Raw genomic sequence first — 14,922 nt, forward strand, 5'->3', positions numbered from 1 at the left:
AATCAATCAATAAATACAAAAATGAGCTCGTAAAAAAATTTTTGCGGTTGACGCAAAAAATTCTGGGAGCGACCACGAATCATCGCACACCACACACAACACGTGTCCCAAATCTCGTACGTGATTTTTTTTTTTCTTCCTTTTTTTTTATTTTTCTCATTCTTTTTCATCATCATCATCATCATCATCATCATCATCATTATCATCATTATCATCATCATCGTTAGCTTTATCATTTCTTTTTTTTTTTTTTTTTATGTACACACATCTGTCTGCCATTTTCATTAAAATTCTTTCTTTCTTTCTTTCTTTCATTCATTTTATTTCATTCATTTTTATTTCAATTCGACGACAATAAATTGGACTAGATCGTTTGTTATTATTATTCTTATTGATTATTATTTAATATTATTATTAATATAATTATTATTATATTTATTAATATTATTATTGTTATTATTACTATTATTATTATTATTATTATTATTATTATTATTATTATTATTATTATTAAATGTTTATTTTATTTTATTTTTAATTATTTTTGTTAATTAATTAATTAATTAATTAATTATAAGTATTACATTTGCATTTTCACATATTTCTCGTAATTTCTTTCATAAGGGCGGCCATCTTGTTCGCTGTTCTGTATCTTTTTTTTCTTTTTTTTCTTTTTTATATTTTCCTCTTTTTCTATTATTCGTTTCCTTCCCCTCAATTCCCCCTCTTTCTCTTTAAATCGATTGTTAAGAAAAAAAAAAAATATAAAAAAAAAGCTTTTGTTCTATTCCATTTTTTTTTTTTTTTATAATCAACGATACGCGCACTATTCTATTTCTCTGTCTTATTTTTTCTCTCATTCCTATTCCTATCTTCTATTTGTTTTCTCCGCCATTTTTCGAAGTTTTTAATTTTTTATACTTTTGCTTTCTCTCTTTTTTCTTTTTATTATCTTTTTCTTTTGTTTTGTTTATATTTGTTATTCTTTTTAGGTATGTATATATCTCGTTAGATTTCAGATGACAATGATCAACAATTAATGAATTATTTTTGTAATAATACGAGATATATATCAGAAAGTTTAAATCATCGTCATCATCATCATCATCATCATTATTATCATCGTCATTGTCATTATCATTATCATTATTATCATCATCATCATCATCTTCATCTTCATCATCATCATCATCATCATCATCATCATCATCATCATCATCATCATCATCATCATTTTTTCTTCGAACTTATGAAATGTTAATTATTGAATCAATTTTATTGTATAAAATGATTGCAATTGATGTATTTAACGTTGTTTTTAAAGTTGCATGAGATTAATATTGCATATTTAAAAAATTGCAATAAAAATTGTATTTTGTACGATAATAAATCAATTTTAAGTTAAAGAATTGCAAGAATGAAATTTGCAAATTGCAAGAATGAAATTTTTTCATCGATTTTGATTTAAATTAATATTATATGTGCCAATAATTTATGACAGTGGAATAAATAAAAAAATAAAAAAAGAAATAATTAAATTAATTGTATATAATTTATTTTATATTATAAAATTATTTTAACTATTAAATAAATTAGAAAAGAAATTTTGCAAAATTTCATTGACTTAATCCACTGTATAAATACTAGGCACAGTTATTATTATTAATATATATATATATGCATATGATTGGTACACGTGTATATACCCAACTACATATGTATATAAGGTTATAAACACATATTTATAATAATTATTATACATAGATAATGATTATATATGTATTGGTTTGTTCAGAAAGTAATTTCATTTTTCTTATGTGAAAATTAAAACAATTTTCGTTTTGAGGTTAAACATAGGCCTCAACTGTTTTTGCCCACTTGAATTTGATAAATTTAACCTCTCACTGATCTCATGTGTTCTTATTTGAAGGTTTACATCAACTAATGAATTTATTGTATCAAGAAAAAACGAAATAACTTTCTGAACAACCCAATATATTATATATAATCATTGTATATATGTATATACATATGTATTTAGGTATGAAAGTGTTTAGGGATGACAATGATGATGGTTTTTTTTTTGGAAATTTTTCATCGTCATTACGCAAACGTATTTTTTCTTTTTTTTCTTGGTTTCTTCGTCATCGAGTTAAGAAGAAATATTCGCATTTTTGTATTCTAAATTTCTACAGATAATAATATGTCCTATTTAAGATGTCGGATGGGAAGGATGAACATTCATCGTTGACCACTTACGTTTTTTTCTTTTTTTTTTTTTGTTCCACGTTGTATTAGAAATTGTGTTTTTTTCTGTGATTTTCGACGATGTATATTTTCCTCCCCCTGTATGTGTGTGTTTTGTGTCTTTCTTTCTTCATTTCATTTTTGAAAATTTTTCTTTTCTTTATTACTTCTTCCTTTTTTTTGTTTTTCTGTTTTATTTTGTTTTGTTTTAATTATTCGTTCAAGAAGGAGGGGGAGGGGGCAGATTGATCTCGTGTATTTATATACAAATATTTATGAGAGTGGATAGGTCCGTCGTCGATATAGATTTTTCTTAAATATATAAAACTATTTCGTATATATATAATATAAAATACAGGATGATTCACCAGTTATTCCCACCTTAATACCTCCAAAAATATAATAGTAACAGAAAAGATTATTCGGAAAAAATTACACGAAAAATTCAGAACTATAATCTCACATTAATATTTTTTTGCTAAGTTGAGTCATTTTCGAAATTTATTAGACAACTTTGTTTTTTTAAATACAATATTACATTTTAATACTTATTTTCGGATAGCGGCTGACAAGACGAATCCAATGATATACAACATTAATATTTTTGAAGATCAACAAAGGTAAAAACTGGCTAACAAGTCGGCCAAAATACAGCTTTTTTGAGTCGAGGTGGCGTCGTGGTCGCGTCATCCTTTAGTTGTTTCGACAAAATACGGAACAGATATTTTCCGAATTGTTTTTATTGGTCATTGTCGAGTTTTGTATTTAATGTTGCATATCATTGGATTCGTCTTGAAAGCCGCTATCCGAAAATAAGTATTAAAATATAACATTGTATTTAAAAAAATAAAGTTGTCTAATAAATCTCGAAAATGACTCAACCTAATAGAAAAATACTAATGTCATATTGTAATCCTAAATTTGTTATGCAACTTTTTTCTTATCTACTTTTCTGTTGCTATCATATTTTAGGGGGTTTTTCGGGTGGCAAAAGTTGGTGGATCACCCTGTATAATAATAATCGACTCTCTCTCTTTTCTCTTTCACTCTCTCTTTCTCTTTTTGTTTTTTATTCGACTTTTCCACTTCAGCTTTCTTTTTTGTTTTCAATCTTTCTAAATCTGCATTATTTTGTTTTTATTCGTTTATTATAATTATTTAATCATTCCACTTATTTCGCTCTCGTTCTCGCGTGAATTATTATTTTACTTTTTATTATTATTATTATTATTATTATTATTATTATTATTTTTGTTTGTTTGTTCAATCTTAATCATTCATTCTTTAACACCATCCATGGATTTTACACTATACAAAAGATTTACATAAGATCCAACGTTATATGATATATATATATATACGATATACATATACATATATATATATATATCGTTTATATAAGTCTACTTTTTAAGTTTTGGCAAATATATCAATACAAAACATCGTCGTTAGGTCTCTACGCTTATAATATATACAAAATCTTTGTAACTTTCAATATTTTTTTTTTTTATGGTGCGGCGCCAATATACACATTTACAAAGGGGACCATCGCGTCGATGGTAACAAACGGGTTCGCATCGGCCGATGGTCGAAGGATTGTCGATCGTAAGAAATAGTTTAATAATTAATTAATTAATAATTATTGTGAATAATTAAAAAATGACGTAACTGTGTGGTTGGTTAGCGTAAATTCAAAAAATTATTTCTTCAACTTCTTCAACATCTTCTTCTTCTTTTGTTTATTGCAAATGCATTTTCAAAACTGTTAAAAATTGTTTCGTTTAACACTTGGCATGCGGGCAACGTATTTTTACGTTTTTCCGTAATCTGTCATTGGAACGCGGGTCACGTAAAAACACGTATTTAGTAGATTTGTGGTTAATAGTGGAGTGACGTATAATTACGACACAGTGTGAAGTTGACAAAATGTTTAGCTATGTATATGATGAATTGTGCATTTTTAATGCATATGTAACATATAATTTGACAAGGATGCAAAAAATAAGATACAAGAAATTTTTGATCAAACTCCTGCGAGATTCACGGAAAAATGCCCGCTGCACGCGTAAGTTGACGGTGAAGTTTACCCGCATTCCAAGGTGTTAATAATATCGAACTATTTTTCAAAATCGAAAACGTGGATTTATTATACGTGTATATATATATTATATTTTTATTATCGCATTTTGTGTGTTTTTGTGTATGTATATGTATGTATTTGTGTGTTTTTTCTTATTTTTTTTTTTTTTGTAAATTCTTCGTCTTCCCTGCTGCTGTAAGTTTTGAGAGAGCAAAAAAAAAAAGAAAAAAAGAAATGAAAAAAAAACATTTGCTATCGGAAGAGATTGGTGAATGTGGATTTTTTTTTCTTGGCAGACCGAAAATTGAAAGATTCTTTTATTTCTTTTTTTTTTTTTTAATTTTTATTTACTTTTTTTTGTAATCTTTTTTTTTCTACTTTTTCTCTTTTCTTTTTGTCTTATTTTTCGTGTTTTCTTCTTTATTTATTTTTTTCTGTTTTTTTTTTCTTTTTATTTTTTTTTTTGTTTCAAAGCGCTGTACTCGTGCTCGAGAAAAAAAGAAAAAAGGTTTGTCCGACATTAGTAGAAAACTTCTTCGTTTTCAAAATTCGAGCCAAATCGTCAAGTTACACGAGAAGTTTTTTTTTTTTCATAGACTAACATTCTTATTTTCTCATTTGTTACACATCAAATTAACAATAAACATAAATTTATCGATCAATCGATTCGAATCAGTTTGTATTAGGTTATCCGAAAGGTTTGTGCCGATTTCCGATAGATGGCATTAAAGTTCTTTTGCTAAAAAAACCTGAAAAGTTCTGCAAGGCTAAAATTTTGAAATTACTCTTAAAGATGGAGAAAGATTGTGAAACAAAATGGCAACTTATATTTAATTTAATAAATATATACTAAAAAATGAACTTAAATTGCAAAACATTTCAATCTTCCATCAAAATTGGCACAAGCTTTTCGGACAACCAATAATATCGAAACATTTTGTTGTTGTGTTTAAATTATTTTTATCATTGTTCAAATTCATCTAACATATTGTTAATTGTTGATAGCAAATAATAGTGAAAATAAGAGTGCTCGTCGATTATTATTATTATTTTTTTATGTTTATTCTGAAAAAAGAAACCCATTTCTATCTAACTTATTAATTAAATCGATCCGTAATATATTGCTACCGTATCACATAATTGTTTGTTTTATTGTTTACACGAGCTCTTTCGTATTTTTTTTAGTCGCGTATGATGTTCTCTCGATCTAATATTGTTTATAATTGTTTATTTATTATTATTATTTTTTTTTTTTAAAGGGCAACGCCGTTTAATCGGAATTATTCTTACGATATTCGTACGCTGGCCGGCAGTGAAGAATTATATATATGTAATGTTTATATATATATATATATATTTTTTTTTAAATTCATTTTGTTTTGTTTCTTTGTTTCTTTGTTTCTTCTTCTTCTTCTTTTTTATCTTCTTCATTTTTATTATTCTTGCTGCATGACTCAATTATATATGTATGTATAAACGTAATACGTAAATACGTTTTTGCAAATAGTCAGCGCAAGGCAATAATACATATAGAAATACAATATAATTATTAATATTATTTATTAGCGAAAATGGTAAAAGGCTATCCGAGGGAATGCTCGAACATAACTCGAGTTACTACTACGTATCATTTGATCGCATAAGAGAATCTTATTTAAGTTTCTGTTGATTTTTTTCGTATACATACATGCATGTATGTAAGTGTATTAACCAGTTAACTGTGATTGCCGAAAATACTCGTCATGAAGATGTGGCACGATTTTTGTGTATTAACGTCTAAACTCATCACGAAGAAGTGGGACGATTTTTCTATTGACGTGTATACTCGTTATGCGTATAAACTAATGACCATTGGCTATTTAAATTGTAATTTGTCGAGAAAAATAAAACATATTCTCAAATTTCAAGATGTTTAGAATATTTTGAGCCCATGCCGGAATAAAATAAACAAATAAAAAATATAAATAATTTGCAAAAGTCAGAAAGTTGATTTATAATTAGGGTTCCTTCAGGTATGGTCAGTCATGGGAGAAATTCGTGACACAAAAAACCCATCTTTTTGATTCAAATGTCTTACCGGTTCAATTTATTGTGTGATTGACGAGTATAATCGTCATGGCTCGATGCTAGCGACACCAAACGGTGCGCACTTTCAAATGAGGGCGCCACAGTTAACTGATTAAGCATGTCGTAAGATTCTCATATAATCGCACGAGGAAAATTCGGATTTAAGAAGTTTTCGCGTTGTCATTGATATATTATCTATATATAAACGCACACATACACACATATATTTATTCTATATGTGTATATATGGTATGTTTATATATATATAGATCTCATATGTATATATTTTTTTCTGTATCATTCTCTACAAATAATATTTTCGAAGGATAGAACGACGACGTAGAAAGTTTGAAAATGTTTTACAATTAGTCAAAAAAAAAAAAAAATGCAAGATGGTTAGGATCCTTTTTCTTCGTTATTTGTATATAAGAATAGATGTTTAAACGAAACACCATCAAGAGGACACCATGTTTAATCCATCAGTTTAATTAATCTCGTATCTTGCTTATTATTTTTTATTTGCTTCAAATAAAAGTTTAAGTTTGCTTAAAAGAGGAGCCTATTCTAATATTTCGTTCGTAATTATTTTAACGCGCATATTAATAATAACAATAATAATAATAGTAATCATAATAATTAAAATAATAATAATAATAATAATAATAATAATCATAATCATATCCTAGACAAATTACGGATATTCCGAGCTAGCGTTACCTTGATTTTTAGAACTGGTTTGTGATATCGTTTGCGTTCTGTTAAAATTACCAAATTGATTTTTAGTCGGTGAAACGGAAGTTGGTGCGGTACAGGTGGCGGTAACCAAGGACTTGTCTCTTGGGGGTGGTGCTGAACTAATGCTAGACGAACTAACACCAGAATCGCTTGATTTTTCGCTCAAACAACCACGTTGACTCAAAGCTGTTGCAACTTCGCGTGCAGCATCTAAACCAAGATCAGTGGTACCACCACCACCAACAACGTATTTGACCATGCCAAGTTTTTGATTACCTTCGCAGCTTTCCTCGATTACCACAGTTTCACCGAAATTACTTCTCTTTCCGATTGCCCTACCACTACCACCACGTAACAATGGTGATTTATCAAATTGTCCATCTTTTTGGGATAACATTGATCCACCTATTGGTATGTTAGGATGAAAATCATCCTTAACGTCTGCCAATGAATTACCATCACCGCTTACGTTACCAGCAGTTATCTTATTTTGAATGCTACCGTCTAAATTATTTTCTCTCGATATTTTGGTTCCCAATGAAGATTCCGGACTGACGTTTCGACGACTCGTTGGGTTCTTATGAGCATCGTAACAACCAGAATCTCTTGGAAATTGGCGTCGATTGAACGGTGAACAATGGCCGGATGTTTGACCCGAATGAAGAACTAATCTGCTAACTTCGTCACCTTCCGAACTCGATGCCAAATCTCCTTCGCTACCAGCTGTTAAATTAACCAAATTGTAACATGTGATTATTGTTGGAATAATTTCTCTCATTTAACGTGAAACAATTCAACGAGAAGTAGGAGTTATATATCAAGAGTTAATTGGATAAATTAGTTCTGGTAATATAACGATTTTATAAGATTACTGGTAGTGGTAACACCATATGGGGTACTTTACTTTAGTCGTTGATCGTTTTACTTACATTGAAGGTCGTGTAGTAGTTGTACGGCTGTAAGTATCTTGGCACGATGCTCCGGTTGATGTATACTCAAATAATCGAGATCCGCTGGCTCTATTTCCCTGAACAGCTCCAAATCCTCGTAACCGTTCAGCACGAAAACGGAAATGTGTTCCTGCACGAAAACGTTAAAGGTAGTTTACCACGCTAGTTGTGCCTTTTCACTGTTATCCCTAAGCTTATTCGTAGCTTTAGTATTCGAAATTCAACGAGATAGAAAGAGACAGTAAGACAACTACACACAGAGAAAGAAAGAGAGAGAGAGAGAAGAATATACATGGAAAATGTAAAACTAGCTTGTTAGATAAATACACTTGAATCAAAAATGAAAAAAATATCAAGAAAATAATGGAGATATACAAAGATATTTTTCTTTTCCTTCTTTCTTTCTTTATTTGCAGACATTTTATTTTGCATCGTTAGGTAACCAACACAAGAAGGAAATATTGTGTTTTTTTGGGGGGTTTACCTGAAGATTCATTCTTTGTAAGAGCTCTTGAACTGATCCGGGTTTTTGCCTGTATCTTTGACCCCACTTGCTACTACGTTCCGAGTCACCACGTCTTGAAACTCTGTCGTTCAATATTTCCACGTTTATGAATTTGAAGTGTCCTATTCTGTTGTGGACGACACCTTTCCATAAACCACTCTTGTTCATCTGTACAACGTCGATGATATCTCCTTTCTGTATAGAAAGATTTTATAATTTAACAAAAAAAGGAAGAATGATTAGCTAAGGTAGAATTAAAAATGTCCCACACCTTTTTGATGCAAGGTGTAATGCATTAAATGGGACATTTTTATCCCAAGAACGAAATATTGCAATGGTTATTGGGTTGTCCAGAAAGTTCGTGCCGATTTTGATAGGAGATTGAAATGTTTTGCAATTTAAGTTCATTTTTTAGTATATATTTATTAAATTAAATATAAGTGCCATTTTGTTTCACAATCTTTCTCCATTTTTAAGCGTAACTTAAAAACTTTGGTCTTCCAGAACTTTTCAGGTTTTTTTTAGCAAAAGGACTATAATGCCATCTGCCGGAAATCGGCACGAACTTTCCAGAGAACCCAATATTCTATTTAATCAATATTTTGTTAAATAATATATGAAAAGTTGTCAGTGTTTTAAATAGATTCAGATTTGTATAGAATCTTTCTCCATCTTTAAGAGTAACTTCAAAATTTTAGCCTTCCAGAACTTTTCAGGTTTTTTTTTAGCAAAAGAATTTAATTGCCATCTATCGAAATGATGAAAAATTGTCAGTGTTTTAAATAGATTCAGAATTGCATCAGATTTGCAGAATATTTTGATAAAGGGTGTGTATTTTATTAAAAATACTGACCCCCATCCCTAATAAATACTAGGCTTGCTATAATAGTTGCTTTAAAAAAGAGAAAAAAAGGTGTGTGTCCACATTTATATTTTATTATTATAAAAATACTGACCCTCCCCCTACCCCCAATAAATATTAGCTTATCTATAATAGTTGGTTAAAAAAAAAAAAGAAATAAAAAAGGTGTGTGTGCAAATTTATATTTTATTAAAATTACTAACCCTCCCCCACCCTCAATAAATACTAGGCTTACTATAATAGTTGCTTTAAAAAAAGAAAAAGGAAAAAAAAATAGTGTAATAAAAGGTAACTAGTTACTTTGTAACTAGTTGCACGGGTTTTGAAATTTATGGTAATATTCAGTGTCGTTGTTTAAAGGACTTCCTTAGTGAAAAAAGTTACCTTAAATTTGAGCGCGTCCTTATCGTAAGGACTAGGTGTGTAATCGACCAAGGCTCTCGCCCTGCAAAGTACAGGGCCGATTGACGTCGGGCTTATGGCGTCCCTTTCCTCGCACGATATCGAGCTGTGATTACTTCCCGCTCTGACTAATGCTTGCGTGCTAGAACCACTTCCGCTCGGAAGACTCTCGACGCTACTTGCGCTACATGGAAAGGCCTCGGAAGACGCACGATCCTGACGGAGTCTTGAGATCTTAGTTTGTACGTCATGTCGTAGATTTCTCGCACGTCCACCACTACCACCACCACCACCACCTCCACCAATTCCTATCACACCACTTTTTGTTTCGTCGTCCAACAGTGCACTCGCCTCCGACTAGAAAAATATTTATTAACATAATCCATCTTTTCATTTTATTTATTATTATTATTATTTCTTAATTTTTTTTATAATTATGTATATTAATTTTTAATTTTGATTGCTTTAGGTTCTTTTATTTTACAATAATACGTAGTATGGATAGGTTATGTGAGATATTTCTAATTTGTTATCAATTGTAACAATTGCTTGTAGGCCCAGCAAATAATTACGCCATTTTCTTTCCTTTTTTTTATAATAATATATATTATTTTTTAATTTTAATTTTTTTAGTTTCTTAATATTACAATACTACGTATTTTGGATAGGTTATGTGAGATATATCTAATTTGTTATAAATTGTAACAATTATTTGAAGGCCTAGCATTGAAATTTATAATTTTAGATCTTATATATATTATTTCTTTTTTTTATGTTAATAATAGAAAAATAAATAAATAAAAATAACGACATTTTATGTTTCATTTGATTATTAAATTGTTGTATTGACTAATGTTTGAAAGAAGTAGAAAACAAAATGGCGTGCTAGGCTAGAGATATGAAATTGAATAATAATTGTTATTTACATTAATAATTAGTTTGTACGTATTAGAAAATTTTAGTATATTAATTTTTAATTAATATTTATTGATAGTAATATAAATAAATGAATCAGTTAAATGAATATTCTACAGAAATGATGTATTATTGGAAAAAATACGTAGTAATGATAAAATTCTTTGTTATTTATGAAGGCAAGCTTTATGTAATGTTTCATTTCATCTAATAGGATGTTTTTAACCCTTTGAACTCTAGCCAATTTTGTAATATAGGCAAGCAGCAATTTGAAGACTTCTTTATAAGTGTAGTTGTAGTTCTTATATCTTGTTGTTCTTGTAGTTCTTAAGTATTATACATATAAGTGTATAGAAAGTACAAGTCTTAATCATACTAAGTGCAAAGAGTTAAGTATCATATTTTATTAAATTAAAAACGTATAAATTTTCCCATTAGGAAAATATTTCTCTAAAATGATATATAACAATGATGACCAATTGAATAAATAAATACAACGAATCAAATAAATCAAACAAATTGAACGAATACTTTTTGTAAACAAATAATAAAATATTAAAATCTGTAATTTGTTAACACGTCGAATGACAAATTGAATAAAAACTTAAATCAATGTGTTTATTTAACACCTGTATCGTGTTATATATTAATTTATTACTTAATAACAACAACAAAATTCATTTCTAGGTTATGTATCAAAAAATGATAATTATGGCATTAAACGTGTTAATATTTCAAACGATTATGTCAAAACTGTTGCTTCTTGTGTTAGAAAACGATGATAGAAGAAAGATTGATCGATCATTTTCACACGCACACACTTAATACACAGTAATTTAGTCCTGTCACTTTCATCATCATCATCATCATCATGTCATCTCTGCAAAGTTAGCACACCCATCTATCGTTTGCTATTTGATTAAAATTTATTTATTAAATTATTAAAAATTAATTTCAACTTAGAAATATAATATTTCATTAATTCTATTCGTTTATTGGTTCGTTCAAGAAAATGGAAGCATAATAAGAGTGGGGGTGTTAATTTTACAGAAAAAATATTTGATTTATAGTAATTCATGTAAGTTTTTGATCGATTATAGTGTCTCTATAGGAATTTTGTAAACATGCGATGTGTCTCCTAAACACGAAGGATACAGGAAGATAAAGATAAAGATAAAAAGAAAAAGAGAGAGAGAGAGAAAGAGAGAGAAACGTGGTTATCATAGAAGAGACTCCGGAGCTTTGTCGACAAAGAGCTCAAAACGATAACGTTGCCATGCTTGTGGAACAGACAGCACGTGTTGTGAATGTATATGTCGTGATATGACGTTCGTATGTTCCCTACAGAGAATATATAAATATATATATATATGTATAGATATACATATATCATGCTGTGCAATGGGTAGGATACATTTGGGTTTAAATGTGACTAGGTACGGACAAGAAAAAGGGAAAAGGAAAAAAGAAATGAAAATGGACGGAAAGGGGAAGAAAGTGAAGGAGGAGGTGGAGGAGGAGAGGTAGCAGGTATAGTGATTTTTGAGGTTAAGATCTACATAACCACATGCAACAAACGTGCTTTTCTTATCGTGCATTTATGATCATGCTTTTGAAATAGGAAAGTTGTTTGGAAAAATATGAATGAAATTTCAAGTGTGAAAATTTGAATTGTAAAAAGTTTGTTCATATTTTATAAAATGATGGCTTTTAACAGTAGTGCAACTTTGATAATATTATTCAGATCTGGTATTACTTGCGTGCATTTGAAAGGTTAAGTTTGGTCCATTCAAACAAAGATTGGTTCAATTTTTTGCCGCTAGGGGTAAGATATTTTAAAATGTGATTAATGAATGAAATTCATGTGTGAAAATGTGAATTGTAAAAAGTTTGTTCATATTTTATAAAATGATGGCTTTTAACAGTAGTGCAACTTTGATAATATTATTTGGATTTGGTAATAATTGCGTGCATTTGAAAGGTTAAGTTTGGTCCATTCAAACAAAGATTGGTTCAATTTTTTGCCGCTAGGGGTAAGATATTTGAAAAATGTGATTAATGAATGAAATTCATGTGTGAAAATGTGAATTGTAAAAAGTTTGTTCATATTTTATAAAATGATGGCTTTTAACAGTAGTGCAACTTTGATAATATTATTCAGATCTGGTATTACTTGCGTGCATTTGAAAGGTTAAGTTTGGTCCATTCAAACAAAGATTGGTTCAATTTTTTGCCGCTAGGGGTAAGCCTTTTTAAAATGTGATTATACAAAGTGCCATCAAGTTGTCAACAGTTTTAAATTTTTTACTCCTAACCAAATATATATTTTTGTATATAAAAAAAATAGGAGATAGTAGAATTTACATACATACATAAAAACATACATACATATGTATATATTTAAATTATAGTGATAGAAAGAAAAAAAAAGGATGCAAATACGAAAGCTTTGCAGTCAAACATGCTTTTCTTGTTTTTCGATTTTGATTTTGATTGAAGAAAAAAAAGAAGATAGGAAAAACCAAAATGGTTTGAATCCATTTGTTTATAATAAACAGCATAATTATCATGCAAAAAAATTTGATATCGTGCAAAGAAAACATAACGAGTTTGTAGTATACGGTAGACGAGTGATATTGGTTGATAAAAGCGAAAAGATTGGTGAATAGAGAGAGGATTGTCTGTTATATGTCACGTACTGTGTGTGTAGCGGCGGAGTGTTGGTTCTCAAGTTCTTCTTGTTCCTCGTAGTCGCTGCTCTGGCTCGGCGAAAGTCCCTCCTCCCCGCTACTCCGGCTCTAAAACGTTCATACTCGCAGATACTTTTCTAATCACCCAATATATACGATTTGTAGAAATACGAAAAAAGGGTATGTGTGTGTGTTAAAGTGGGGATAGGGTGGGGTGTAAAGGAGAAGACGATGATGAAATTTAAATGGATAATATTATATAATATATATATATGTATGTATTTATTGGGTTGCATCCTCTACCTACACCCCCTGAAAAGTTCGTCTCGATTTTGAAATATAGGGGGAAAATATTTAATTAATATTTAATATAAATATGTTTATTTTTAACCCTTAGAGTGCTATGGACGCATATATGCGTTTGTTAATATTAATGTAAAATAATTTAATGTTTATATTAATTAACTAAATTATATTAAGAAACAAAAACTTTAATTATTAAATATAATTTATTATTAGAATCTAGTTAATAATAAATTATTTCGTTACTACAAAACATTTTAGTTAAAAGTATTCAGCATTCAAAGGGTTAAATAATGTATTAATATATATTATATAAAATTTAATTAATATATTATATAATATATAATATATAAAAAAATTCAGTGTCACATTATTGGTTTCCAATGAAGCTCGACACTACTGAACTTAGTATTTTATTGCTAATTTAAGGATTTATTATTTACAGGTTATCTAGATCTCTAGATACTGTAAGTTTTCAATAGATGGCGTTGTATCACAATTCAATTATTTTGATATATTCACGTCGTACATTTTTTTTCAGTTTTACATATTACATATAAGACATAACTAGTCTTAAAATAACAGTAAAATATATTTGTATATAAATGATATTTATTTTATAAAAATATATATGTATTAAGTTTCTTTTTGAATACTTGAGGCCAGATTGATTGCACTATTATCGTATAATTGAATTGTTTTGGAAAGTTTAAATATTTTCTTTTTTATAAATCGGTACGAATTTTTTTCAGGGCAATCAAATAAATATATAAATATATATACATAGTATACATAAAAAATTGATTTATTTCTAATTATTTCTATAAATCAATGAAATTAAGATCTTTTCATTTTGTGAATAATTATTGTCAAAGTAATAATTAATTTTCTAAGAAATTATTTACAAAAACAAGGAAACAATAGAAAAGTAATTTCATTACAGGTTAGAAATAATCTCAATAGGATATTTATAATTGTAGAATAATTAAAATGAAAATAATATGAGATATATAATCGAATGTTCTGCGATACCAACAAAGATACCATTTTTTTCCTAGCGGGAGGAACTTCGCACGAGACTCGATAAAAATTGTTTATTTGTATAAATTAAAAACAAATTAATTAGAAATATCTTACACTTAACCCATTCGAGACCAACTTGCACA

At 28.7% G+C, this 14,922-nt stretch overlaps 1 protein-coding gene across 1 annotated transcript in view; it reads right to left on the minus strand.

The window, feature by feature from the left end:
• Window positions 1–591: 591 nt before the first annotated feature.
• Window positions 592–14,922, minus strand: part of LOC107064441 (uncharacterized) — a 54,188-nt gene continuing 39,857 nt past the window's right edge. The window contains exons 10-14 of the mRNA XM_089172432.1: window positions 13,463–13,561; window positions 9,831–10,205; window positions 8,564–8,779; window positions 8,059–8,209; window positions 592–7,852 (exon numbers count right to left, since the gene is read on the minus strand). Coding sequence (XP_089028558.1) covers window positions 7,086–7,852; window positions 8,059–8,209; window positions 8,564–8,779; window positions 9,831–10,205; window positions 13,463–13,561 — 1,608 coding nt within the window. The 3' untranslated portion in view covers window positions 592–7,085. The remainder of the gene's footprint in view (window positions 7,853–8,058; window positions 8,210–8,563; window positions 8,780–9,830; window positions 10,206–13,462; window positions 13,562–14,922) is intronic.

The sequence above is a fragment of the Polistes dominula genome, unplaced genomic scaffold, assembly GCF_049000335.1.
Source record: "Polistes dominula isolate Pdom_NZ unplaced genomic scaffold, Pdom_raw_medaka contig_74, whole genome shotgun sequence".
In the NCBI taxonomy this organism is placed as follows: domain Eukaryota; kingdom Metazoa; phylum Arthropoda; class Insecta; order Hymenoptera; family Vespidae; genus Polistes; species Polistes dominula.